Source organism: Colletotrichum paranaense (genome assembly GCF_030867605.1).
Source record: "Colletotrichum paranaense strain IMI 384185 chromosome Unknown Scaffold_1.1, whole genome shotgun sequence".
Classification (NCBI taxonomy): domain Eukaryota; kingdom Fungi; phylum Ascomycota; class Sordariomycetes; order Glomerellales; family Glomerellaceae; genus Colletotrichum; species Colletotrichum paranaense.
Genome location: NW_026848959.1, coordinates 1,150,761 through 1,174,974, shown reverse-complemented (window position 1 = coordinate 1,174,974; position 24,214 = coordinate 1,150,761). Strand labels below are relative to the sequence as shown.

Sequence of the window (24,214 nt, the reverse complement as noted above, 5' to 3'; positions counted from 1 at the left end):
TCACAGTTGCTGTTGCTGAAGAATGACAAAGCTACAGAGTAACAAGCTGTGGGAAGAGGACCTTACCGACGACGCTGACGGCCGTTTTAATACCAAACCCGTTTGCCCCCAAGGCTCCGTCATGCTGCACACTGCGTGCCCGCCAAGCGAGGTGGCTCTCAATAGTCTCTCGGCTCTCTTCTCCAGGAACAATCGTAACTGCAGTCCACAATATCACCAAAAAACCCTCCAACCCCCGGTTCCAACAATCACTTTCACGGTATGCATCCCAACGGCACAGCAGGCAAATAAACCTCACAACCCACTGCCCACCCCCCCCCCCCATGTTCCCGCTGCAGGCCTCGATTCGACGGGTATTCCGACCGGGTTTCTGGGGGCGCTTAGAAGACAGAGCAGGAAGCAAACATCCCGTGGCGAGCCAAAGCACGCAAGGCTCCCGGAGTCTTCAAGCAGCTGTGCCGTCTGCGCCTATTCAAGCAGCTTGACAGTTCTGAAAGACAGGCAAACATGCAGGCAGCAGGCTCCGCTGCAGGTTGCGGAAGTGCAGATGTACGGAGTGCAGTTACGGATATCCCACATGCGGCCCCCGTTCTTGTTGGAACCGGGCTCTCTCTCGTGGCTACCTAATCCTGCGTAAGCGTTGTGATGGCGAAGGGGGGTCCAGGGTGCAGCCAAGCAGATACCTCAGATACGGTGGATACGAACGAGCCGACCCATTCCTGAGGATCCGTATCCCCGTTTATTGGGACCGGTGTCGTTGGTGCTTTTTCGTCGTCGTACCTGTCTGTGATTATGCTCGATGCTTCGACCTGCCGGAGATGGAAAGTTGATCAGTTTTTCGTGTTGGTTTGTGATGCAGAATGCCAATGTGCGAGATTTAGATTGCGTCTTCTCGGGTGTTACAGCTGGATTTGGCATGGGGGTCGGCTGCGGCGGCTGACTGCACACTGGGTGGGTTCTTTCGGACTGAATTGGTGATGGGTCTCCGATGAGATTGGTCTAGGCCGCGATGTGTCCCTTGGCGGGAAGTCAGCTTTGGAAGAGGGTTCTTGTCTTCATGATCCTGGGTGAGGGTTTGTCTCACGGAGTTGATTGACAGATTTACCGGAACATAGTATTGAAGTTTTTCCTATTTACTTTGAAGATCGGTTGTAGTGGTCTGATGTTGAACCCTTGTACAAGCGTTTCCAATGAGACAGTACCTTATGTCGCCTACCCGTTCTATCAGAGTTTACTTGAGGCATGGGACAAAACTATTCGACGCTGTGCATACCTTCAGTGTGAATCTCGTGCAACATTGGGCGGGATTTGTCATCTTCTTTGATTTCTATAGTCTTGAATTTAAATCGTGGTGTTGGTAAGATGTGTCAATACAAATTCTATCAAGAATTGCCTCCCGCCCAGCTAAGACGTGGAGTCTCTAATGAACCAAGTTTTGTAATAGCATCTCATAAATGGCCTTAATTATGAGCTATTGACACCACATGTCATACTAGGTTGACTGGATTCAGAGTTCACGTCACCTCGGCTTGAGTTTAAATCAAGTAATCAACGATATTGAGCACTCTCTACTCTTAGTCAAGTACCTGGCGAACTTCAACCAGTTATCTTAGACCGACGTCTATCTAGACACACTACTCTGGTGACGATGCCATGAATGTGCAGATCCACATCTATCTGGTAGACCCGGCAGACATCGAAACTTGTTTCTTATAGAAGATCACGTCAATATGATTTATCTTGACTCAACCAAAGGCATGCCAAAATCCCTTGCGGCCACTGCCATCATTTGGAGTGCTTTCTTCCTGCAGCAATGCATTGACTCTCGCCATAACACCATCCAAGACAGCTTCAACCATCCCTTCGGGAGCCATCCCTCCCTCGGTACAAGCATTGATGACAGTGTCGCCGCCCGCAACCCCCGCCACATTGAACACAATACCATGGTAACCCACGGCACCTTGTACCGGGCCGGCCGAGAACTGCACATCCTCAATCTTCACCACCGGCTCTTCAACATTCGAAGACGGAGGCGCGGTCTTGAGACATCCGACATTGGAGACTGAAAAACTGTTCTGCATGAAGAGTCCCATCGACGGCAACTTCTCGGTGAACTCCTCGAGGCTTGGCCCAAGAGCATTGCCGCTGATCCAGGCCTTGTAAAGATGAGACTCGTCCCCGCCGCTCCGCGACTCCACCATTCGTCTCCCATAGTCTCGGACTAGGTCCCAAGCGGCTTTGGAATCGACGGTCGCGGTAAGTCCTTTTTGCTTGTCGCCTACGGAGGATGATGCTGAGAAGGCCTGGCGGTACTTCCTCAGTTTCTCCAGCTCAGGGAGACTCGCAGCCAGGTTGAGCAGTTTACCCTCGTCCGAAGAAGCCGTGTCGAAGCAGCCCGTGGCGCGCATATCCACGGCGTACCGGGTAAATCCGACTTCAGCGTGAGGATAGAAGTCTGCTGCGAGGGTGCCGGCGACGACAACAGCCAGAAACGGCGTGAAAGTTGTGTCATGCGCGCGGCACGCCTTGATGATGGCGTCCATCTTGTCAGAAGGAATACGATGGGTCGTGACCTTTGTGACGGTACGGTCCGCGGGCCCAACGACAGCCATCGGGTCCTTGAGTAGCTCCTTCGGCTTAGGGAAGTTGATGAAGAAGAGCTTTTTAGCGTAGAAGAACCGGTAGAAGAGGAAGACGAGGAGGTTGTAGATAACGCCCAGGACCGCTGGTTTCTTGTGGATAGTGTTCTCGAGGGCCATGCTCAGTCGTACCCTGTCGGGATCGAGCTTGATGATGCGCGTTGGAGTGGAGCCCGCGTCGGAGACGGCTGATGCATTAAGAGCATCCAGTAGCTCGCGGTGGAATATCATACCGAACGCGCCGTCACAAACGAGGTGGTGGTAGACGAAGACAACGTCTCGGCGTCCAATCACGATGATTTTCCACCAGGGCACTCCTGCCTCGACTGTACCATCAGCCCAGTGCCATTTCCCATGGAGCTTTTCGAGAAACTCGGCGTCGACTTGGGTTGTCTCGTCGTCGATGAACTCGATGCAGCGTTCGAGATTAATCTCGTTGAGTGTCGCGAGAGACAGGAGATGCTTGCCCTCCTCGGCGGCGGGCCCTACCACTCCGACGAGACCGAGCTCTGGGAACTTGGTGACGACAGCGTGGAGAGCTGAGAAGACTGCATCGTCGGAAAGGATTATACGCTGCTTGCCCGGTTGGGCTGAGGCGTAGCGAGCTGCGACTAGAACATTGGATTGGATTCCGAGGCGATGGTAAACGTAGAACATGCGGTCGAGATTTGCTGGCAAACATTAGCGTCGAGCAACTTCTAGTAGCGCCAACTGAACATACTCGTTTTACGAACAATCGTGTAATGGCCCGAATCTGCGGCCCCATCGCTCGCTCCCTTGGTCGCGATGACACTGGTTGTAGTCGCCATTTCTGGAAGTCCTCAACACGGGCAAAAGCAGTCTGTCATTGACACAAGAAACTAGAAGGCTTCTAGCTTCTAGCCTGGCAGGTAGCTGCATTTTAAACCACAGATCCAGCACCTTTTAGCCACCGTGCTGGAATCTGTTACAAAGATGAGTTGCATTAGTTGAAACGCCATTGAGGTGCAGCTGCGATGTTTGGCGATGCCAGAGCTTAACGTGATGCTCCAAGCGCAAAGTCTGTGAGGCGAAGGTGCAGAGGTAAGCCAAGAGCGTGTAAGTCAAAATCCGAGGTTCAGTCTTTGGCAGTTTGCCTGTATGAGATCTGGTCCGTGTAAGCTACTCATCTCCAACCTCCCCGTCGGGGACAGATATGACATGGCGTCAACGACTCAGCGGGAGGGGACGAAAGCAATATTGACAAGTCCCCCCACTGCCAGCGACGATCATTTCTTCGACCAGGCTGTCAAGATATAGCTCAAGTCTCATGTGAGCTCCCGTCAACATGTCAAAGATCGCTGCGCTCGGACATGGAGGATGACTCGGCCGACACTGGGATCAACTGGCACGTGGCTGAAGTCTAATGGCAGATCTCTCCGGATGTCACAACGGTAATCCGAGCCAACCTCGACGATCGCATGAGACTGGGAGGCGACGAGGATACCGAGTGCGTGTCATTACCAGATTATGATATTCATCGTCTATGGGTATCCGCTTCTTTTCGTACAAAACGCACACATGAGCACATCACTCAATTATCTTCTTCCTCCACACCCACCGGCCCGCTTTGACAGCATCGCCAAATCCTTACAAGGCCTGGATCCAATCGCGAAGAGTCTTCTGGATCTCGTAGCTGTTCTTCTCCATGAAGAACATGTGGCCGTTGCCGTGGAAGCCGGCCTCGCCGAGCTCGAGGTGCTCCGTCTTGCTGCAGCCGGCCTGGAGAAGGAACTCGACGCTGCAGTGGTCGTAGGGAGCGTGGTAGGACGCCTCAGAGGTAACGAGGAGAATGGGCTTGTCGGCGAGGTTGACGAGCTGGCGCGGGGCGGGGGTCTCGGCCTGGAGCACGCACTGGACATAGTTCTCGCCCTTGGCAGGGTAGGTCTGCTGAACGAGGTCGGTGGTGGGATCCGTGACTTCAGGGGAGTAGGTGACGGGGATGTCAGTGAGACCGTAGGCGCGGGCGGACTTGTTGCTGAAGACAGCCTCCTGGAAGGGAGGGCCGGTAGGCTCGAGGAGGATGAGAGCCTTGGTTAGCTCGGGGCGGGCGTCGGCGATGATGATGGGCATGAGACCGCCCTGGCTGTGACCGAGAACGACGGCGGGTCTGCCGATCTTGTCGAGAAGGGCGGCACCGGCGGCCTGGACGGTCGTTTGCTGGTAGGTGGCATTATTGATGAACTGGACGTTGGAGCTGTAGAAGGCATCGAAGACCTCATCACCCATCATGCCGGTACCGGGCCACTGAGTGTGGTTGACAGCCTGGGGCCAGAGCATGTACTCCTTGACGGCGGTGAAGCGCTGCTGGATGATCTCGGCGGAGTACGTCGAGGGCTTGGAGGCGCCGTAGGCGGGCATCCAAGCGGAGCGGCCACGGAGCGTCTGGTCGACGATGTAGACCTCGAAGCCCTGTCTCACAAAGTGAGAGGCCCAACCTCTACCGCCATCGGGCTTGTTGTAGAAGTTCTGAGGGACGGAGGGTCAGCGAATATTCAATATTATGACATCGCGAGGGAGGATCCCGCTGGGAAAGATCTGCAAACTTACGCTACCCGTCTGGGCCTGACCGTGGATCAGGACGATCGGCGTCTCCTGGGAAACTCCAGTCGTGGGGAGCAACTTCTCAACGTACATCTGATCGCGGAAGATGTGACCACCGGAACCATCGTCGACGTACCCGCCTCCGACGTAGAAGTAGGAGCGAATGTACGCCGCCTCGGAGTCGACGCAGCCATCCCTATCCGGCTGAGAGTCCGGGCCTCCTCCCCCGCCCGGGAAACCGAATCCAGGGCCGGGAGGGAACGCGGAAGCCTGGCCCAACAGAGCGGCGGCCGCAGCGGTGAACTTGAGGAATTGCATGGTTGTGCTGCGTCGGGCGTGTCACGTAGATGGCCTGGGAAGTGAGACACTCGGACAGGAATGGTACCGTCTTTCTGGAATTAGAGTACGAGTAAAAAAGGAAAATAAAGGGACGGACGCGAGCTGCAGGAACCGGGAAAGGACTGAAAAGAGCGACAGCGGTTGAGCAGGGGATTAAACTTTGGGCCACGCGGTACGGGAGGGTGGCAATTGGGACTTCTTTAATGAATGAAAATCACCTTGCCGCGTGCTCCGCTAGCCTGGCATAAAGGGTCCATCCTCGAGTGATTTTAAGATAGGGCTGATGGAGAAGAACAATCAAGGAATGGAGGCGTGGAAGGGTGATACGACATTAAGCCCGGTCTTGGAGACCTTGGGCGCCTTGGGGGGCCCGGCGAGCAGCATCCACCCGCTTCGGTCTGTGTGTCTGAAGAGCGGCAGTCAGCCGAAAGGTCGAGAACAAGAACGCCACGCGGCTAGGTCCCGATCTCTAGCGAGGACCGTCGAGGTGGGCTGTGGCCCAGCGGTCCCAGCGGACGAGATGATATCACGGCGGAAGTCGGGGGGGCGGGACAGAGGCAAGCCGCAAAAGGAGGCGCACCGCCGCGAACAGCTTGCTCTGCCAGAAATTTTCTCCATCAACAAGAGCAAGTCGGCTCATATTAGAGTGGTGTTCTGTGCGCGAGTCAGCGGGCGGACAGGGACCGGGGGACTACCACGCCCGATGGTCTCATATAGAATGGAGCAAGTGTTGCATCAGTCCGGCATCGTGGATATTAGTCTACCACTAGGCCGCTGACTACGGATCAAGCCCGAGCATTAATCTCCGCCATTGAGCAGAGAAAGCCTCAGAAAAGACAGGCAGAGAACGTTTCCGGACGAGGTGACTGACTCTTGCCAATTCTTGAGGCAGGAAATCTGACCCTATGTGGCATGTTTGGGGGCTAAGTTCCGTCAATATTCTGTCAAAGCCATGTGCCGGGCAGCGGAAAGCCAAGAGACCCAAAGACGACATTCTTATTACCGTAAATCGCTTCAACGTAACGTGGGGGGGATTCGGTTGATCAACTCAAACTAGCGGCGGGGCGAAGTCCTGATTACGATGATCTCGCAAACCCGGCATTCTTCCCACTATTGTGATCTTTGGGTCTTGAATAAATCGGGTCTGCACAACAATATCCATTATCCGTAGGTACATCCCATCATCCTGGACGACCTTCAACAGGCTGCCAAGCCCGTCTAACCCGGCCTTGAATCCTGGAGGAGGGACCATTGAAGTATACGTGTAATACGACTGTGGCGGCACTTACTAGTGCTGTGATGCTAGTAGCCGGCGGACCAACGGTCAGCCCATTCCCGTTCTCTTCACGGTGAGCTTTTTTGCTCCGATAAACCCCCCAGCCGGGGAGAAACTCGTAAAGTTCAACGCCGCCCGCCGCCGCTAGACTCAGTTCAGTGAAGTTCGTTGAAAGCAGTCGAAGGAGACTAGCAAACGTCCGTATTGAGTTGGGATTCGATCGGCTAAGCAATCGCTCCCGTCGTTGGTAGCCGTTGAGAACATCTGAGCGCAAAAACAAAAAGTTGTCACTGTCAAGCTGTCAAACTCAAACAAAACAAACTTCTATCAATATCGGCTGTCCAGAATGTACCTGAACAATTACAACGCAAGACTTTTGGCGCTCCACCTGTTCCCTCGGCATCTCTAAATCCTGCAGCAAATCTTCAGCGGCACAGCGGCACAGGCGAATCTGGGTCAAGATTCCAGACGTCTCCTCTCAGGCTCTCGCAAATCGGCCCTCCTCGGCTTCTAGAAGTCGACAGACCACACAGACGAAAGAGTACGTGCTGCTCAAGCTGCGTCTCTGCTGCGAGGAAGAGCCCCACGGTGGATCATCGCAATCACACATCTTATGGAGATTCCTCGACAGCCGACGTGCATCCGAACCACCACCAGGGAAAGTTGGGGTTCGCAGCATCCAAACTCCGGAGGTCTCAAGCCCTGATCCTTTCATCTAGGACCATCTTTTTTCTCTTTTCTCTGCAAGGCTCTGGCCGCTCTACAAGCATTGGCAAGGTCCCAGACTCCCCAGAGTCTGGTCACGCCCGCAAACATTTCTGAGAATGGTATGATGGTCCTTTCACACAGCAGGTCAGTACCTCGGGCAAGCTGGGATCGGAAGACTTTGCGTATCAAGCTAGCAAGGCCCCCTATTCTCCCCTACCTTAGTGCGATGAGTACGTAGACGTGAAACCGAGAAGATAATAATGTTCATGATCTGCCCCCGAATCTGCGCTCCTCTTCTCAAGAGGCTCCTTTTTTTCCGTCGTCTCTCTTTTTCGTCTCTTGTCTTGTCTTGTCTCCGTCCCGTCCCATCGTCTCGTCGACCCCCCGGAGCCTCGGACACTCGCCGGCCATGGACGACCCGACGCTACTCATCCATTGGCTCTTTAGCTGCTTGGCTCTTATTATCATGGTGGCTCGGCTGGTCTGGAAAAAGGTGCACATCTCCAGACAGGAATACAACCTGGGCGACTGGTTCACAGTCGCCGCCATTATCTGCGCTCTGACGCGGCTCGGCCTCATCCACGTCGTCTTGACTTGGGGCACGAACAACGTCTCGGCGGCATATCGAAAGAATCACACATTTACCGACGAGGAGATCTACAGGCGGGAGATCGGCAGCAAACTGTCCATTGTGAACCGGGTCTTTTACAACTCCTAGTCAGTGCCGCCCCCATTTGCTTCACCGTGCACCCTCAACCACCCTGGACTTCAGCGCTCCTTTGGGCCGTTTGGTCACAATTTGCAGCGGTTTGAGTCAGGAAGGTTATTAGACTTTTACGATCAATCATACTGACATTCTCCCAAGCCTCTGGCTTCAGAAGCTCGTCCTGTTGGATGTCTATCGTCGACTGTTATTGAATCTTCGTTTCGAGAAGATCACCATCTGGTCATTTTCCATCATCTTCTTCTGCACCTACGTCGCCTGCCAGGTGACGACGTTCAGCGAATGCAATCCCTTCCATCTCTACTGGCAGGTTGTTCCTGACCCAGGTACGTGACTAGCCAATTCTCCGAACATGCAAGACATGCCGATGGGATGGAACGAACTCTGATTATTGACTCTCAACCCTTGCAGGCGCATGCTCAAAGGCACAAATGCAACTCGTCGTCGTCGGTGTCCTCAACATCGTCACCGACTTTATGCTACTCGTACTACCACTTCCCCTGGTCTTCTCCTTGAAGACGCCATGGCAACGCAAAATTCAGCTGTACGCCCTCTTCACGCTCGGCGTCTTCATCATCGCCATTACCGTCATTCGACTTCCGATCAACATTACGAACAAGGACAGTCAAATCAACCGAACGACATGGGCTAGCACCGAACTGCTCACCGCCGCGATCGTGGTCAACGCGCCGACACTGTACGGATTGTGGAACAAGAGGAGGCAAGCAAAGTCATCGTCAAAATCTCACGGCGGAACATCGGGACTGCACTATTACGGTCGAGGGACTAATGTCTCTACGCATCGGTCCACCGTCCGGCGCGGAAATGCAGAGGAGGAGGCTTATGCCATGAGCACACGACGCAAGCTGGGTCCCATGGAAGGAATCATGCAAACAAAGGAGGTGATTGTGTCGGAATTCAGGCAAGACACAGATCGCAAGGCCGGGCCCTACGAGCATCTCCCTGATGACTTGGAGAGTGCATCAAATCACTCGAGTCAGCATGGGATATTGAAGAACTAACGAAGCGTAATTTTCTTTGTTTAAAATCTAAGTAGCTAGAATACCACGAATTGAGACCCATAATGACGCTCAAGATTCCAAATTTCATAATCGTGTCCCTTTCAAGGGAACAGTTTCCTGCTTCCTTCCCAGGCCGCAAAGGCGACCCATGATTAGCATACCATCTTTATGATTGCCAACTTTGATTGATGTGTCGCTAGGATGCTGCTGCCGGAGATGTCTTCATAGTTATTCTTCTGAAATGGAGGCATGGCCCCGTCATCCCGCATAACACTATGCACAGACTCCCTTATATCCCGAAAGCATCAGACGAACCGCTCGCCAGGGTTCAACCCTTCAGTACAACAACACTCTACTCAACTCCAAACCACCAATCTCAAAAAAGTGGAAGGCACCTGATTATTTTCTTCCAACCTCATTTTGATCATCGCATGTTGACCGAAATCAAGGGGTAAAGAGAGAATGCGTCGGGCATTGGGTCCAGTGGGCCAATCAGTATTTTCGGCCGGCTTCTGAGTCAGAAATCAAAGATGGCTTATGACGTCTAACGTGCGACAGGTTGGTCGGGCAGACTCCAATGAGCAAATTCGCACGCAAGAACTGAGGCCCGCAGCGAGAGCCTTCAGGTTTCCATGCGAGAAAGGAGGCTCTGCGTAGCCTGCTCCTTGAGCCAGAAGAGTGCTGTTGGTGAGATGTGACAGTTGCCAGCTTCTCCAATTGAACTCTGCCCAATGGTTGAGACATGATGACGCACCTGTGTTGACGGGCAGAATTATTGGTTATACGGCTAGTCTCTCGCAGAAGAAGACCACCAATGGCACACTTTCTTGTTGTTGCTTATCAGGCAGTCTACGCAGGCCGCAAAATCCGTACATCCGCGGTGTCCCTTTCCGACTGTTTTGGGCTGCGCCATGGGCTGAGCTGGACCTCATGATGCGCATTTCCAGGGATGCCGCATAAGCGGCCTTCACCTGCAGCTCGAATCCTGTGAGACGGGGCGAACCGTCGCAAAATCAACAATTGCGGTAGTTTACCAAAGCCTCGTCCTCGACTTTTCCGCTTCGTTAATCTATTTACTTATGTCTCGTTCTCGATGAGAATGTCGTCTCCAGTCGAAACAATGGTCCTTTAAACTACCAGACACCCTTCACCGACATTTGGTCTTAGACACGGCTAGTCGCCGCCGTCCACGTGCTCACAACTCCGGCGCCGGCTCGTCCATTTGCGACCCACTTCTGCCGGTGATCAACGGAATCTCCCTCGGCGGGGTAGCATCACCGATCTCATTCTCAATCCCAGCCGTATGGGATAGGATTCTTGGCGAAGACTTCGGACTTTGATGGTCTCCGTCACACTCGTCATTTCTTTACGTGGTGTTTCACGGGGTAAACATCTGTCAAGATGGCCGACAGCAATTCCAGTAATAGCCCGAGCGACAATAGCAACAGCAATGGCAATGCTAACGGAGGGAGCGACGTAGTTGTTGCGATTGTTGCTCTCGTCGTCTCGGTGGTCGCTCTCTTTGCAGCTACTCTACAGATCATGCAAGCGATCTTTGCGTCGGCTAAAGGGCTTCCCAATTGCACCGAAGACGTGATGGGAGGATGGGCGAAAGGCACGACAAAACGGCCAAAGTTCAAGGAGCTACGTCTCGAGGTTAGGTTCGAGGCGCCAATCATCTTTCTGGCCCCCCCAAACAACCAGAATAAACCTGAAAAAGGAGAGATGTGGTCCGTGGAGGGCACTGAGAAAAGTTGTACCAAGAACCGACTCGAATATGCCAAGATATTCCCAAACCCTGGACCAGCCAACGGAACCAACGACGAAAAGCCGTCTAAGCCTACTGAAAAGGTCCACACTGTCAACAACGAGCTAGCAACATGGGTCTATCTCCTAATCGCCCTTGAAAGAATGGAGAAGGATTCCAAAGAATGGGAGTGCAAGAAGCTCCAAGGGGAATGGTTGCCAAGTTCCATCATCCCGGACCTGCCTGAGCCGACTTTGTCCGTGAAAGTACAGGCGAAGGAAAGAAGCTTCGATGCGAACCCCTCCATCAAGAAGCCCTATGCAACCTCTACGATCTCTCATCTGGTCGAGCTAGCAGCAATACTTGGACTCTATTGGAGAGTCTTCGACCGAGACAACAACCAGTACCGCGCGGAAGGAAATGGCTATAGTCTGACTGGCTCACGTGTACCCGACTTGGGCGTCGTCTTTGTTTTTGAGAAAACTGGTCCCACTGTATTTGAGGAGCGACGAGTGATTCCGACATCTGAAGTGAAGGAGCTCTGTTTTGGGCGAGTGCCAACTTTCTATCGAGTTAAGAAGGACCCCGACGAAGACTTGGAGTGGCAGAGGGAGTTCAAAACGTCGTCGGGAACTGGAACCAAGGTCGAAATCCTTCAACTGAGCACTCGCGATGCCATTGCGGAGACTTTGACCCAGATAGGATGCAACGGCAAAACCACGCTCTTCTACAGAGAAGGAAAGAAAGACCGGCACCTCTTTTCTGGTATGTAATTCGTTAATCGAGTGAATCTGTGCGAATTTGTGCATGTTCGACTGACTTTTAGGCAGTTACCTTCGAGGTCATCGGCATGCTCGCGCGAGTTTTGCACATTGAAGGAAGATGCTTCCGTTTCCTGCCCAATCCAACAATCTTCTCTTGGGACAGAGATTCGTTGTCACTCCAGCGTCTGCTTATCGCTTTTAGCGGACTGTTGATGAACGATCTCACGGTTGTTGAAGAAGAGGCGGAGACTGTCATCGATGAGAGGGTTGAAACTGCCGTCGAAGATATTAGGGCTCTTTCGGAGTCAGCGGAGGAGATGAGCAACGATTTTGACGAGAACCCGCCTCTAACGAGCAAAAGAATGAGTCTCTTGCACAAAGCCATTGATGTGGCAGACAAATCTCTCAAGAAACGAGACCAGGGAATCGTGCTCGATGTGCTACGTCGTCACCTCCAGGAAGTGTTGGCAGCCATCAACAGTCCGGATAAAAGGGGAAAAGAACAGATTTCATTTCGGGACCTGCTTGGTATCCCTCTGGAGATGAGAGAACAAAGGTTCATGGAGACATACTTCGAGCGCATACTATGGCGTGTAGTGCCTACCAACTCTACTAAGAGGGGTAAGCGAGATGACGAGGTCGTTTCAAGAGCTATACACGACGACACAGAGAAACGAAGATCCCGCTTGGGTAACGGCTCACCCCAAGCCGGCAGCGCAGTCCCTCCGTCGCCGTTGAGACTTAACCCCGGAGAGTCTCCAACCAAGGCTCTAGACGACTCGACGCCCACGCCCGGCATCAGCAGGGTCAAGACGTGGCCTCATCGCATCGAGACTGAGCAACCTGGTGATCAGCCGGAACTTCCGCAGCCAAGCAAGTTGTCAGAGCTGCCACAGTGGGAAACGATAGTACCCAACCATATTGAGATGCAGCGTTTGGCAATCTGGTATACACTCGTATTCAGGATGATTTGTTGGTTGATGTTGCACGACTTCGACAAGAAGGATGTGCAAGTGTCGAAAAGTGAGTTGATTGGGAACAGACAGCCCGTGTTCATTCTTTGAGCTAGGTTATGAGGGTGTTTGAGGCGCTTATTCTCGAGCTGGATTTCGATACCATCGCTCTTTAATGCATTCAATTCAGTTATGAGGACCTTGCAATTTGAGAGCCTGATATATTTACTTTTATTCATTGTTCACTGACCAATGGAACGAAGTATAAGCTTTTCTGTGCCGGTGAACCCTAGCCGCAAAAACGCGAATTACCCCACTGGGTACTTGGATCATGCCCCTCACTAGACTTCTCAAATTTTGATCCCTCACATCCCTCCCAACGACACGTGGTAGGCAAACAAAAGGCTGCGAGCTATTCATTTCAACGCTCATTCGATCCCCGGATCTCATCAAACGACACCATGACATCGTCATCAGAGCAGCCCGCCGCCCTAGAGGATGGCCGGCGCATTTATCTAGGCAACCTTCTCTACAGCATCCAGCCCGTCGACATCGAGGAGATGCTGAAAGACAATGGCTTTGAAGGGTACGAAAAAATTCACATCTCCATGGATCCAGTATCGGCTCGGAATCCCGGATACTGCTTCGTCGATTTCGCTGAGCGCGCAGACGCCGAACGGGCACTATCCTCCCTTGATGCGCGCCTCCGTGGTAGACCGCTCAAGGTCGGCCCATGCGAGCCCAAGAAGCAGAACCGGAGTCGCTGGCAAAGCGACAGAGAGCCTTCCTTCAACAGGTGGGGAGACTGGTCAGGATCGCGGGCTGAGGGCGGCGACGAGGCTGGCAGATCACCAGCGCGGAATGGTAGGAACAGCGGCATCGAGAGCGGACCGTACGGCGCCATCAAGCACTTCGACGAGGTCGTTGCGACGGAAGGGGATGGCAGGAGACTCTATGTTGGAGGATTGGGTGCAATGGTTGACCAGGCACAACATCAGGATGAACTGCAACAAATTCTTGAGGGCCACAAGCCGTAGGAAACCCCCTCCAGTCGCCAGCGATGGTGAACTTACCCTATGCCGCCGCTAACTTGACTCCGACGATAAAGACTAGCCATCAGTAAGCGTATCACTCCCCATGAGTCTACTAGGGCCAAGGGCGGTGAGCACCACTACTGCTTTGTCGATTTTGCGACAGCTGAAGAGGCCGATGCAGCAAGAAACGCGCTGGATCGCAAGGTCTGGGGAACCGGTCGTCTGCGTGTCAACGTTGCTCGCGGTCTGCCCGACAAGCTCAAGGATCGTACGACGCCCTCAGATGTGCAAAATGAGAAGGAAAATGGTGAGCGCTCGGCTTGGCGGAAGCCCAGATATGAGAATTCGAATCGCGACAACAGCGCGAGATCTTCTCAACCACTTAGATCAGCAGCATCAGGAAATTGGCGACAAAAGGAGCCTTCGACTTGAGGACAATTTGTGGTGCGATGGAAAAGTTGTTGGTCGTGGATTATGGAAAGTTTAGGCTGCATGCCGGATGAGTCTACGGCAGGCTGGGCAGATTCGTGAGAATTTGCACAGCCACCGCAGGCACACTCCGGAATACGGCAGGTCTTATAAGACCCCACCCCACACGACGGATCACCCAAACCGGCCAATCTAGCTAAAAACAGTATTATGATAATTATATCCTTATCAAATTACGTAATGATACTATTTGTCATAAATAATTTAAAATAATAGTATTTATTGCATATAATATAGATAGTAGTCTACTGAGACAGTTACAGTATCCACTAATACTGTGTATTAATATCATGTAATTGATATCGAGAACCGCCCGAGCAGCTAGCAAAGGTAGAATAGTTAAACAAATAGTATAAATAGTATATAAAACACTTCGACGCTTGAAAAACAGATTTATGTTACTTAAAGCGATAGCTAGCGTTAATTTATATCCCTTTTAATATATTAACAAAGCCGTTTCTATCGCTCCCTATCTATCTCACTTTTACCTAGCCTCGGAAGCTAGTTCTCGGCCGCCCGAAACGGTCACCGCACTTTACATTAAATACCGAAATCCGAAAAGGTTGACACTTGTACATTTCTTTTAGACAGGAACTGCAGGCTCTGCTTTCTTTCTGTGACCGTCAGGTCCCTGCTTAATCGACTTCCATTGGAAGAACAAACAGCAGATGAAGGCACAAGCAGCACAAGCCAGGGTGATGTAGAATGTGTCTCGGAGACCCTCCATATACGCCTGGAGGATAATGTCAAACGCATCTAGTCGACCCATTCTGCGGAGTATATCCTTGACCTCCGAGGCACCACTGTTGATGAAGATGGTAGGGTCAATTCCGATGCTGTCCGCCTTGATAGTGTCAATGAGGCCGTTCTGGAAGACAGTTTGGGCAACAGCAATAAAGAGAGCCCCCCCGAGAGCTTGGAAGAACTGGACCGCGGCAGTACCGACAGGAACCCATTCCTGTGGTAGTACAGTCTGCACGACCAAGACACCAACTTGAAAACCGGCGCCGAGTCCAAGGCCCGCGATGACCTGGTAGCCGAGCCACTCTTTCGGGGGCGAAACAACGTTGAGGACAGTGAGCATGCCACTACCAACAGTAAATAGGATCATGCAAGGGATGATGACAAAATTATAGTAGCCGACAACAGTAATAACGCCCCCCGAAACGATGGCGCTGAGAACGGTTGAGAGTAAGAGAGGTAGGATCTTGATTCCAGCCTGGACAGCGCTCACACCCTGAATGGCCTGGAAGTAGAGAGCTAGGCTGTGTTAGCAGAGCGCTCCAGGAAAGGAGCGACAGGAAACTTACAGAGGTAGTAGATAAGGGGAAAAAAGCCGGCGCCAAAGAACATCGCGAAGAGCATTGCCGATAAGATGTTGCGGTTCTTAAACAAACGTGGAGGCAGAGTTCCTTGGTCACTTTTCCAGAACTGAATGCCAATGAAGATGGCGATCATGGCACCGAAGCCACAGAAGAGACCGATGATGCGCGAGTTGTTCCAGGGATAATCGGCGCCCCCCCACTGCAGGGCAAGAAGCAGACAGATAATGGCGGGGATGAAGATGGCGGCACCAGCAAGATCAAGTTGCCGGACACGTTTCATGAAGGGCGTGTTGCGGGACTCGGCCGAGTTATGATTAACATGGACGAAGAAGAAGACGATTAGCATGGCGAGGCCGCCGATAGGGAGGTTGATGTAAAAACACCATCGCCAGGTAGCATGGTCGGTGAAGGCACCTCCAAGAAGAGGCCCTGCAACGGACGCGATTCCCCACATGCCGCCGACGAGACCAAAGGCAAGGGGACGCTTCTCCAGGGGCACTACGGGAATGTTAGTGGGGGCTCATGTTGGTGATGTAGGCCGTGGTGTTTGAGGTGACATACTGATTAGGGAGATAATGACAATTGATCCAGAGAAAAGACCCGCGGTTCCGATCTGAGAAGGTCAATCAGTATGAGCACAATAAATGGTCCATTGGATTAAGAAGGATAGCATACTCCAGCAATGGCACGACCGACAATGAAGACAACTGAGGATGGCGCAACGGCAGAGATCAAACTGCCAATCTCAAAGACGAAAACGGCTGTAAGGTAGGCAATCTTCACATTGAAGAGCTTGTAGACAGCTCCGTACATGGGCTGGAGAGCTGTGGTGGTGAGCAAGTAAGAGGAGCCATACCAACCCTGAGACCTATTAACGAATTTCCCTGCTGGAAGGTTTGCAATAAATAGCTCACAATATCCTTGACACTTTGGAATTGTGCCGTAATTGCACCCAGCGCAGGAGCAATGATAGTCTGATCTAGAGCAACAAGGAAGATGGCAAGGCACAGTGAAGAGATAATCAGCGCCACCTTGGCGGTCGAAGGGTACTCGGGCTGGTCGTTGTTGGCCTGATCAACACTAGAGGCAGAGCCTCCAGCGGTGAAGCCGGCGCGCTGCTCGACGTTGGCGTTGGCCTCGGCCTCGAGCTTGGCTCCGGCGGAGAGATCGACAATATTGGTGCTGACTTCGGTCTTGCCATCGGACGAGAGACGTTTCTTGTCGAGGACGGCGGCTGTGGTCGCTGCAGCGGGAGTGGTGGTTGTGGACATTGTGGAATTTCTAGTCAATCAATTTTTCGGTCGGATGTAGATTTTTTTTGTTTTGGAAGGGGCGGGGGGGGGGGGGGAATATGCGTGTTATCACAAGCTCGTCCTCTCTATATCTGTCTCTCCTTGTCTGGAGCTGGATCTTGGCGCCGTAGGCGAGTTTGATGTCTTCTCTAGGGAGTATTTGGTCCTAGGTTGATTACCTCAAGAAGCTTCAAAGAACAACGGAAACAAGGAACGAAAAGAAAAGATGGACGGATCACAGGATTGTTGAAACAAATACGTTAGTCCCGAGGTTGAGACGTAGGCTCCTTGCATTGAGAGAGAAAGAGGAAGAAGAGAGGAGGCTAGTGGACAAACTAATTAGGGATTATTGCTGCAGTGCGTAGGGTATTTCTCTAAAGATGAGCGGCGGCTGATTCAAACGACATGTTACGAGGAAGGGTAACAACTTGATCGCATCCTTGTCTGTTGTGTAGTATCTTGACGGAGTAACGCACTAATCCCTCGAGGATCTACATAGCAGTACGTGGGGGGTTAGACTGGTCTGCCGTTGAGTTTTGACTATGAATCCTAGTCCATGCCGCTGTGGGCTGCGGGTCGATCCGTTGGATGTACTGGTTATTTTCTGAAAAATGTTTTTAAAGTTATGGATAGTTATTTCATATCTTTTAGACCTGGTCAATAGCCTCACACTCCTGCCATCATCCCCTTGTTGACTTAGTTAGTACAACTTCCCCAAGCCGGCTTCTTCCGGATCAGTAAACTAAACTAAGGAGAAGCGCTCCAACCGGCTGCTCTTCCCCTTCTCCCTTTACGCTTTCTATCTTCCCTCTTTCCAACGTCTTTTCCTGGTCCCCGGCACTTAACTTTGTTGAATCATTTGAAACCACACCCGCACCCTTCTCGGCATGGTGTAGCTTTTGTCTAGTGTAGAGTTCACGAGGCAATGGTTAATTTGTAATGTTGACGAACGGGCTGGCTGGTTTACCGGTCGGGACCTTAGGCTTTAATGTCGGGTCTCAATGGCTAGACTCATCATCCATTGATCTCCCTACAACTGTAACACGATGAAGTTGTCTCAAAATTAGCTGAAGGGGCCAAAGTGACTCCATGCTCGTGGTACTATTCTGGGCTCGTGCAATGTGATGCCCCTCTTGTGTCGGCACGTCGAAGGGCTTCATTCAAGGTAACCCGCCTGCTAAAGCTAACCTACAAACCTACAATACCTAGTGAACTCGCCATCTGCCAGCAGCGCATCAAGTTCTTCTGGCAGCGTGCCAATGACAAGCTCAATCCCACCGTCCTCGCGCAGTGGATGTATAACCAACATGCGGAATGCCGCGTTGATAGCATCCATTTGCACGCGCATTGCAGATGGCACGCCGCCATCATCCAGGAACTCGTCTCCGAAAGAGATAGCACTCGTCTGGAAAAGCATCAAATTATTAACGGCGGTGTGCATCCCCTCCATCTCCATGCACGCAGTAGTCACTTTGGTGTAGTCAGGCACTGACTGCAGCAGCGTGAATGCATCATGGACTAATGAAGGCGTGATGTGGACAGCAGCAGCGCGGAGCACCTGTGAAATCTGCGCCACTGTTGTTTCTGTGCCGCAGAGCGTCGAGACCGGCATGCTCGGCCGGTTGATGACGACGAGGTTGCCCATATACGACTCTGGCAGCAGCTTTGAGAAATAAGGCCTGGCATCGATAGGCAACTCAACGATGGCCATCTCATCCGTTTCAAAGGTCTCGTCGCGCAGCTGTATCGCCACATGGCGACGCGCTTTGACGGCCGCTCGCCAAACGAATGCTTGGATCATGTCGCTGTCCGAGATGAGGCCCCCGGCTGCGGGGTCAGCCAGAACGTCTTGCCGGAGCTGCTCAATCATTTCGGTCGGAATGATAAAGGTGGATGAAGCCAAGTGCTGGCCGTTGGAAAGGGGTTTCGGCGGCCATTGAAAATTCCGGGGGAAGAACGGAGCCGGAGGGAGCGACGACTCGGTGACGAGGTTCTTAATTTCGGTCACACACTCCGTCCCTGTCTCGGCCGGATCCGGGATGTCGATGAAACCCCATACGTTCTTGTCTACTTGGCCTGCCGGTTTCGCATACCCCTCCATCTCGTATAGAATTTGCAGAAGATTACGGTTCAAACTCTCTTTGTCCAGCCAGGCGCACGTCGCCGAGGCATCGCCTTGCACATGACGACAGCATTCACCCCAGATACGCATCACCATAATGGTGCCCGTGCCGTCGAAGCATTGGTGGTGCATGTTGATGGCTAGGATACAGCCACCAGTGATAAAATTGGCCTGCGCGACGAACAAGTCGGCCGGCAGCGGCGGCAGCAACGGGCTTGAAAGTACGACATCGTCTGCAAAGCCTGAAGACGCGAAGCCACCGGCACGAAGCTCCGCAAAGGACGGGAGCACCGCCGAAAGGTCTTGGTAACGCAGTTGTCGTGGCCTGGATGACTCGGTGCTGCGGTTCGCCGTCGCCGTACAAGGCACCGGGGGAATCGAAATGCGCATGTCACCCTTCTTGTACCCTATCTCGTCCTCCGAACAGGGCATCAGCTTACCCTCGAGCTCGGGAATGAGTGTCATGGCCCGACGCAGCCCTGCCTGTAATCTTACAAACACGTCTTCAAAACGGGCGCCCTTGCGGAGCTGGTAGAAAAACTTCATGCCCAGATATATGTTGGGGCTCATCTGGTCGAAAGGGCTAACCTTTTGTGAGAGACGCATGCGGTGCAAATTGATCATGCGGTACATCTCGGCGACGTTGTCTGCAACCGTTCCATTCGAAGCTGATCTGTCAATCGCCTTCCTATGCATGTCGGCCACCAGCTGAGCCAACGTCGCTGAGAACTGGCGGAGTGTAGGGCTGCCGTAGAGATGCCTTGGGGCCAACAGGTCACGAAGCCCGGTGGCTACGCGAAGAGTCTTGATAGCACGAAAAACGAGCAGCGAGTCGAAGCCCATGGCGAAGAGGTCATCGTCGGGTGTGGCCTTCTTAATAGCAGGTGAGAAACTGCCTAAGACGTGACGGATGGCATCGGTGATGGAAACAATAGAACTGGTGTCGATAGCTAAGAACTCGGTGTCTTGGTCCGACCGTGAGCTATAGAAGCGCTCGATGTAATCAGCATACGCCTCGAGCGTGGCCCGTCGCTTCACCGTTCCCTTATCAGTGCGGGAAAAAGGTGTATCTAATTCAGCGAAAGCGACGTAATCACTTTGCACCTGATTTTTGTGCAACGACAATGCGTTGGCGCGTTCAATTGTAGCCCAGATACTATCCCATACCACGTTGGTCTTGGAAGTTGGGTTTTCAAGCTCAATTAGAAGACCTGCCTGAGGCTTCCCTGCTCCGATCTATGAACGTTAGCTAGGTTCGATCAACATGTAGGACGGAATGACTTGCCATCAGACAACCCTTAATTTCAGGATGCGTGGTGACCAAAGCCTCTGTTTCCAACGGTGAGATCTTATAGCCATTAGACAGCACAACGATGTCGTCATTGCGCCCTTTGTAAGCCCATAGATTCGGCTTAGTAGGGTGTTTGGTGTATAGATCTTTGAAGTTGACACTCCTTTCATTCGGGAAAGTATGAAAGATACCTTGGAATAGGGGCCAGTGGTCGTTGCGATGTACCCAATGTTCATAGACGCCTGACTCTACTTCCTTGAACTCGAACCCGGAGAATGGGTGAAAGGCAAAATAATACCAGTCTTGTTTTTCTACCCATAGATTCCCCATAAACAGGCCTTCTGTAGTACCGGTCAGGTTTAGAACTCGGACGACATCGTTGACTTTTGATCCGATAAGAGGGCTGACTGGGCCACCGGAAGCGCAGATGAATTTGGATTGCTTGAGCTTGACCAAAACATCGGGCGTTTCACCAAGCTCATCGACTAATGACGGGACCATGCTCCAAATATCGATCTCTGCATGGTCTGCAAGTGACTCTATAAGGTTCATGTTAGGCACTACACCTTCAGGCCCCATGATACAGTGTAGACCGAAGAGAGACGGCAGGAGGATGTTCATGATGATACCGGCGCCCTGTGAATGTGATCTCAGTTAGAAGGGGGCCTTTGGTTGTATAGCGGGGCAGAAATACGTGACTCATTGGAAACGATGAGTATATTCTATCCCCATCGATCCAATTGTTTGTCCATGGTGACAGCCCGTCATCTCCTTCGACATGTGGGAGTAGTCGCACAGCATCCATTGTACCGATCAGGCCGTGCGACCACGCGATCGGCTTTGGAAGGCCAGTCGATCCGGAGGTATGAAGTAAACAAAACGGGTTTTGAGAAGCTTCGTCAAAAGTCTTAGTGTATGGGTACGATTCAGTCGTCTCTGCATTGAGCAGTTCGTCCAATTCTGGTAAATGGAACACCTTCATACTGCGCTTCTGCAGGATGTCATCCACCAGAGGACATGAATACCCGCATGGGTTGACCCAAACGCTGCATTTTGCAGCTTCAAGCACTGCGAGTGCGCCTTCGGTGCTATTTTTGGGGGACAGAAATAGGGCCTCCATTGAACGCATTAGAAACGTGCGGCTAGGTTTGAATAGCTTGGGGTATTTCACTCACAGTGCAGCCGACCTTGACACATGCATACGTCAACAGAACGTGCCGGAGGTCATCTTCTGGAGTCAGTAAAGCAAAAATCCTGCCAGCAATTGGTTTCTTCACTTACGAGGTCCAATGTAAGCCGCTGCCCGGACAACCCTTTTTTCACCAACTTGACTATGTAACCACCAAGCGGTCTTGTCAACTGCCTTTGCAAAAGCTCGAGCAGATATGTGTTGGAACCCATGAGAGATATTCGAGGAATTTGCCACCGAGTATATAATGCGGTGAGGTTCGACAGAAGCCAAACTGTCTAATATCTGGGGAATCAACCGCCGACCATATTGCTCTGGGACAGTCATTGTTGCAAGGTGTCAGTACACTATTTGAAGAGATGCTGAACTGGAACTGTCAAGAACGAGACCTGACGAAAAGGTGCTGAGAGTAGGATAGTAGAAGAGGAGCAACTTTCGTAGGGGATAACGAGGTCTCGGGTATCCATTTGACGCCCATATCCTGCCTCTTAGCACGAACAAAAGGCGTGAAAAGACAGCCAGATTTATTGGTTACTTAGCATGATAACTTTGGGCTCAGCACGTTTGGTGATTCGCCGCGAATCCCTGGTATCTCCTAAAAGATTGACAATACCAAAAGATGCGGTACTAGGCGTTAAATGAACGGCAGGCGCGCATGGGCCGGACTAACGCCTCATATGCTGCCGATGAGCTCGAAAGGCCAAACTTTCAATTTGAGTTCGAAGCGGCAACCTCGTATCGGGAACACCCAATAGCGATAACACAATGTGAGGCGAGACGAGGACGGCTGCACACACATCACCATCGTTAGTCTATGCTACTTACGAAGAATACAACCTTCTTTTCGTCTGTGAACCGAGAACTGTGCCGATCCTCGAAGGGCAGCATATGTAGATATCACCCCTGGCATTTTGGACGCCCGTTTCGATCAGCAGGGGTGCGAGCCTTCGTCCTTTCGTATCAGTCGAGAACTGCATGAGCTAGCAAAAGTAGCAAGTCCAAAACCTAGGTGCAGAGAATTGGACTCATGCCCTACCTTGTCTTACCTGGATGTACATTCACTTCAAGATAGTTGCTCGGAAGATGTGGGAACTCCCGCTGCAGGTCTAGACGCGTGGCTGAGAATTGGGCCTTGCGGAGGACTGCCGGAGCACTCAACTTCGTGCCGCGGTTCCTGTGATTTTGGCCGCACCTCTGAACGTAACCAGTTCCGTGTGTATTCGCGACACAATTTGAGCAGGACATCAGTGACCAACGACTTTGGAGCTCTCTTCCACATGTCCGCATACCTTCTTCAGATAGCCCATTATAGACCAGTGGCAGCAAATGACTTTGGGCCGACTTGTCGAGAATCAACTGCACCTGTGTGGCTGAGCATGTATTTAAAACCCTGTGCTATTCTCTCAGTCTTACATCACCCGGTCAATTTCTTCTAGATCATTCAATTTTCCCTGCACACAACCTGCCACTCAATCCATGGATTCCGACTTGACAAGCTCGCTACATGGCAAAGATTTCGCTCACGCCACTGATGCGATTCAGAAGATGATAAGGAAGACGGATAAGGGGGATGAGACGTCTGCCAGGATCCTTGCCATCATTTTCGAGTATGCTCTCGACAAGATTGACAATTTCAAGTACCGGCATGCTGCCGGTATGACCAAGTTCTTGTCCGTCATCAACGGGTTCGTCACAGCAGATAAGCCGATTGATATGTGTCTCCCGGCATTTCCGTTCAAGTCGGCCAATAAAGCGTACAAAGTCCTCGGCTTCCTGCCAGACAAGGCTGAGGAGCTAGCCCTCCAGCGGCTTAACACCATATGTCTACGGATACGAGATATATATAGTCCAGGTGCCAGGATCACTATTATTTCAGACGGTCTGGTCTACAACGGTGAGTTACCCCATCTTATATACTGGCTTTGCTAAGATGCCCTTGATTGCAGACTTACTATGTATCTCAGATCGCGATACGTGGGCCTACGGCGAGGCTCTACGGGCTATGGTTGTCAAGAAAGGCTTTGGCCGGATTAACTTCTCCTGCCTCAAAGAGCTACTTCAATTTCCCCTTCCTGAGCAGATGAGCGAGATTGTCTACGTTGCCAATGCGACCAACCTTCGCCGGTATCTTTTAAATAGATATGGCAAAGAGGACCTTGACATCGACTACGAGATTGCCACACAGCCTGATACCCTGATGACCTATTGTGGGTACAGGAGGTTTCTTGAATCGGACTTGCAACACATCTTCCCAACCGGCAAGAATAGGTCTCACAACAGCTTTAAGCGAGAAATCAAGTTCCTCGCTAAGGAAATGATGATCCGCGGATATGTGCGTTCTCTACTGTTTGGGGCTGTGAAAGCCGCCTTGTTAGCGTACCGTACCTCTGATGCAGAACAGGCTTTCGCTGGCGCTATCAAGGCTGCTTTCCCCAACCATCTCCGCCTGTCTATCCATCATTCCACAGGCGAGAATAAGGTGTCTTTGAGTTTGCTACACACCGAGACGGGCTATACGACGCCGTGGCACTGCTGCGTGGCGCTCATGGCGAGTGGAGAGTGGCTGAGCGCCCCTATTGGCACGTTCAAAGATGATCCACGGTTTGATGTTGTTTATGAGGATGAACGGCCTAGCTATTTCCGTGAGAAGCTGAGTCGGAACGAGGATAGAAAGTAAGAAGAGAAGAGCAGTACTTGATGAAGCCACTCAGCCGAACGTAACTCTGACTGACCTGCAG

General features: G+C 52.0%; 7 protein-coding genes across 7 annotated transcripts; 3 read left to right on the top strand and 4 right to left on the bottom strand.

Moving 5' to 3' along the window:
• Window positions 1–1,745: 1,745 nt before the first annotated feature.
• CPAR01_00406 (uncharacterized protein) lies at window positions 1,746–3,448 on the bottom strand (the record flags this gene model as incomplete). Its single annotated transcript, XM_060484698.1, has 2 exons — window positions 1,746–3,310; window positions 3,361–3,448. 2 exons carry the CDS (start codon window positions 3,446–3,448, stop codon window positions 1,746–1,748), a joined length of 1,653 nt encoding a protein of 550 aa, XP_060355555.1.
• Window positions 3,449–4,247: 799 nt separating this feature from the next.
• Window positions 4,248–5,519, bottom strand: CPAR01_00405 (uncharacterized protein; the record flags this gene model as incomplete). Its single annotated transcript, XM_060484697.1, has 2 exons — window positions 4,248–5,126; window positions 5,208–5,519. 2 exons carry the CDS (start codon window positions 5,517–5,519, stop codon window positions 4,248–4,250), a joined length of 1,191 nt encoding a protein of 396 aa, XP_060355554.1.
• Window positions 5,520–7,750: 2,231 nt separating this feature from the next.
• Window positions 7,751–9,270, top strand: CPAR01_00404 (uncharacterized protein; the record flags this gene model as incomplete). The annotated part of the gene is made up of 4 exons (XM_060484696.1): window positions 7,751–7,754; window positions 7,827–8,241; window positions 8,390–8,574; window positions 8,660–9,270. 4 exons carry the CDS (start codon window positions 7,751–7,753, stop codon window positions 9,268–9,270), a joined length of 1,215 nt encoding a protein of 404 aa, XP_060355553.1.
• Window positions 9,271–10,671: 1,401 nt separating this feature from the next.
• CPAR01_00403 (modin) lies at window positions 10,672–14,200 on the top strand (the record flags this gene model as incomplete). The annotated part of the gene is made up of 4 exons (XM_060484695.1): window positions 10,672–11,782; window positions 11,848–12,804; window positions 13,128–13,767; window positions 13,843–14,200. The coding sequence occupies 4 exons, from the start codon at window positions 10,672–10,674 to the stop codon at window positions 14,198–14,200; spliced, it is 3,066 nt and encodes a 1,021-aa protein (XP_060355552.1).
• Window positions 14,201–14,840: 640 nt separating this feature from the next.
• On the bottom strand, window positions 14,841–16,853 carry CPAR01_00402 (uncharacterized protein; the record flags this gene model as incomplete). The annotated part of the gene is made up of 5 exons (XM_060484694.1): window positions 14,841–15,517; window positions 15,568–16,080; window positions 16,144–16,195; window positions 16,258–16,443; window positions 16,497–16,853. The coding sequence occupies 5 exons, from the start codon at window positions 16,851–16,853 to the stop codon at window positions 14,841–14,843; spliced, it is 1,785 nt and encodes a 594-aa protein (XP_060355551.1).
• Window positions 16,854–18,057: 1,204 nt separating this feature from the next.
• Window positions 18,058–20,908, bottom strand: CPAR01_00401 (uncharacterized protein; the record flags this gene model as incomplete). Its single annotated transcript, XM_060484693.1, has 2 exons — window positions 18,058–20,232; window positions 20,318–20,908. 2 exons carry the CDS (start codon window positions 20,906–20,908, stop codon window positions 18,058–18,060), a joined length of 2,766 nt encoding a protein of 921 aa, XP_060355550.1.
• A 2,044-nt stretch (window positions 20,909–22,952) lies between these two features.
• Window positions 22,953–24,153, top strand: CPAR01_00400 (uncharacterized protein; the record flags this gene model as incomplete). Its single annotated transcript, XM_060484692.1, has 2 exons — window positions 22,953–23,370; window positions 23,441–24,153. The coding sequence occupies 2 exons, from the start codon at window positions 22,953–22,955 to the stop codon at window positions 24,151–24,153; spliced, it is 1,131 nt and encodes a 376-aa protein (XP_060355549.1).
• Between the last annotated feature and the right edge of the window lie 61 nt (window positions 24,154–24,214).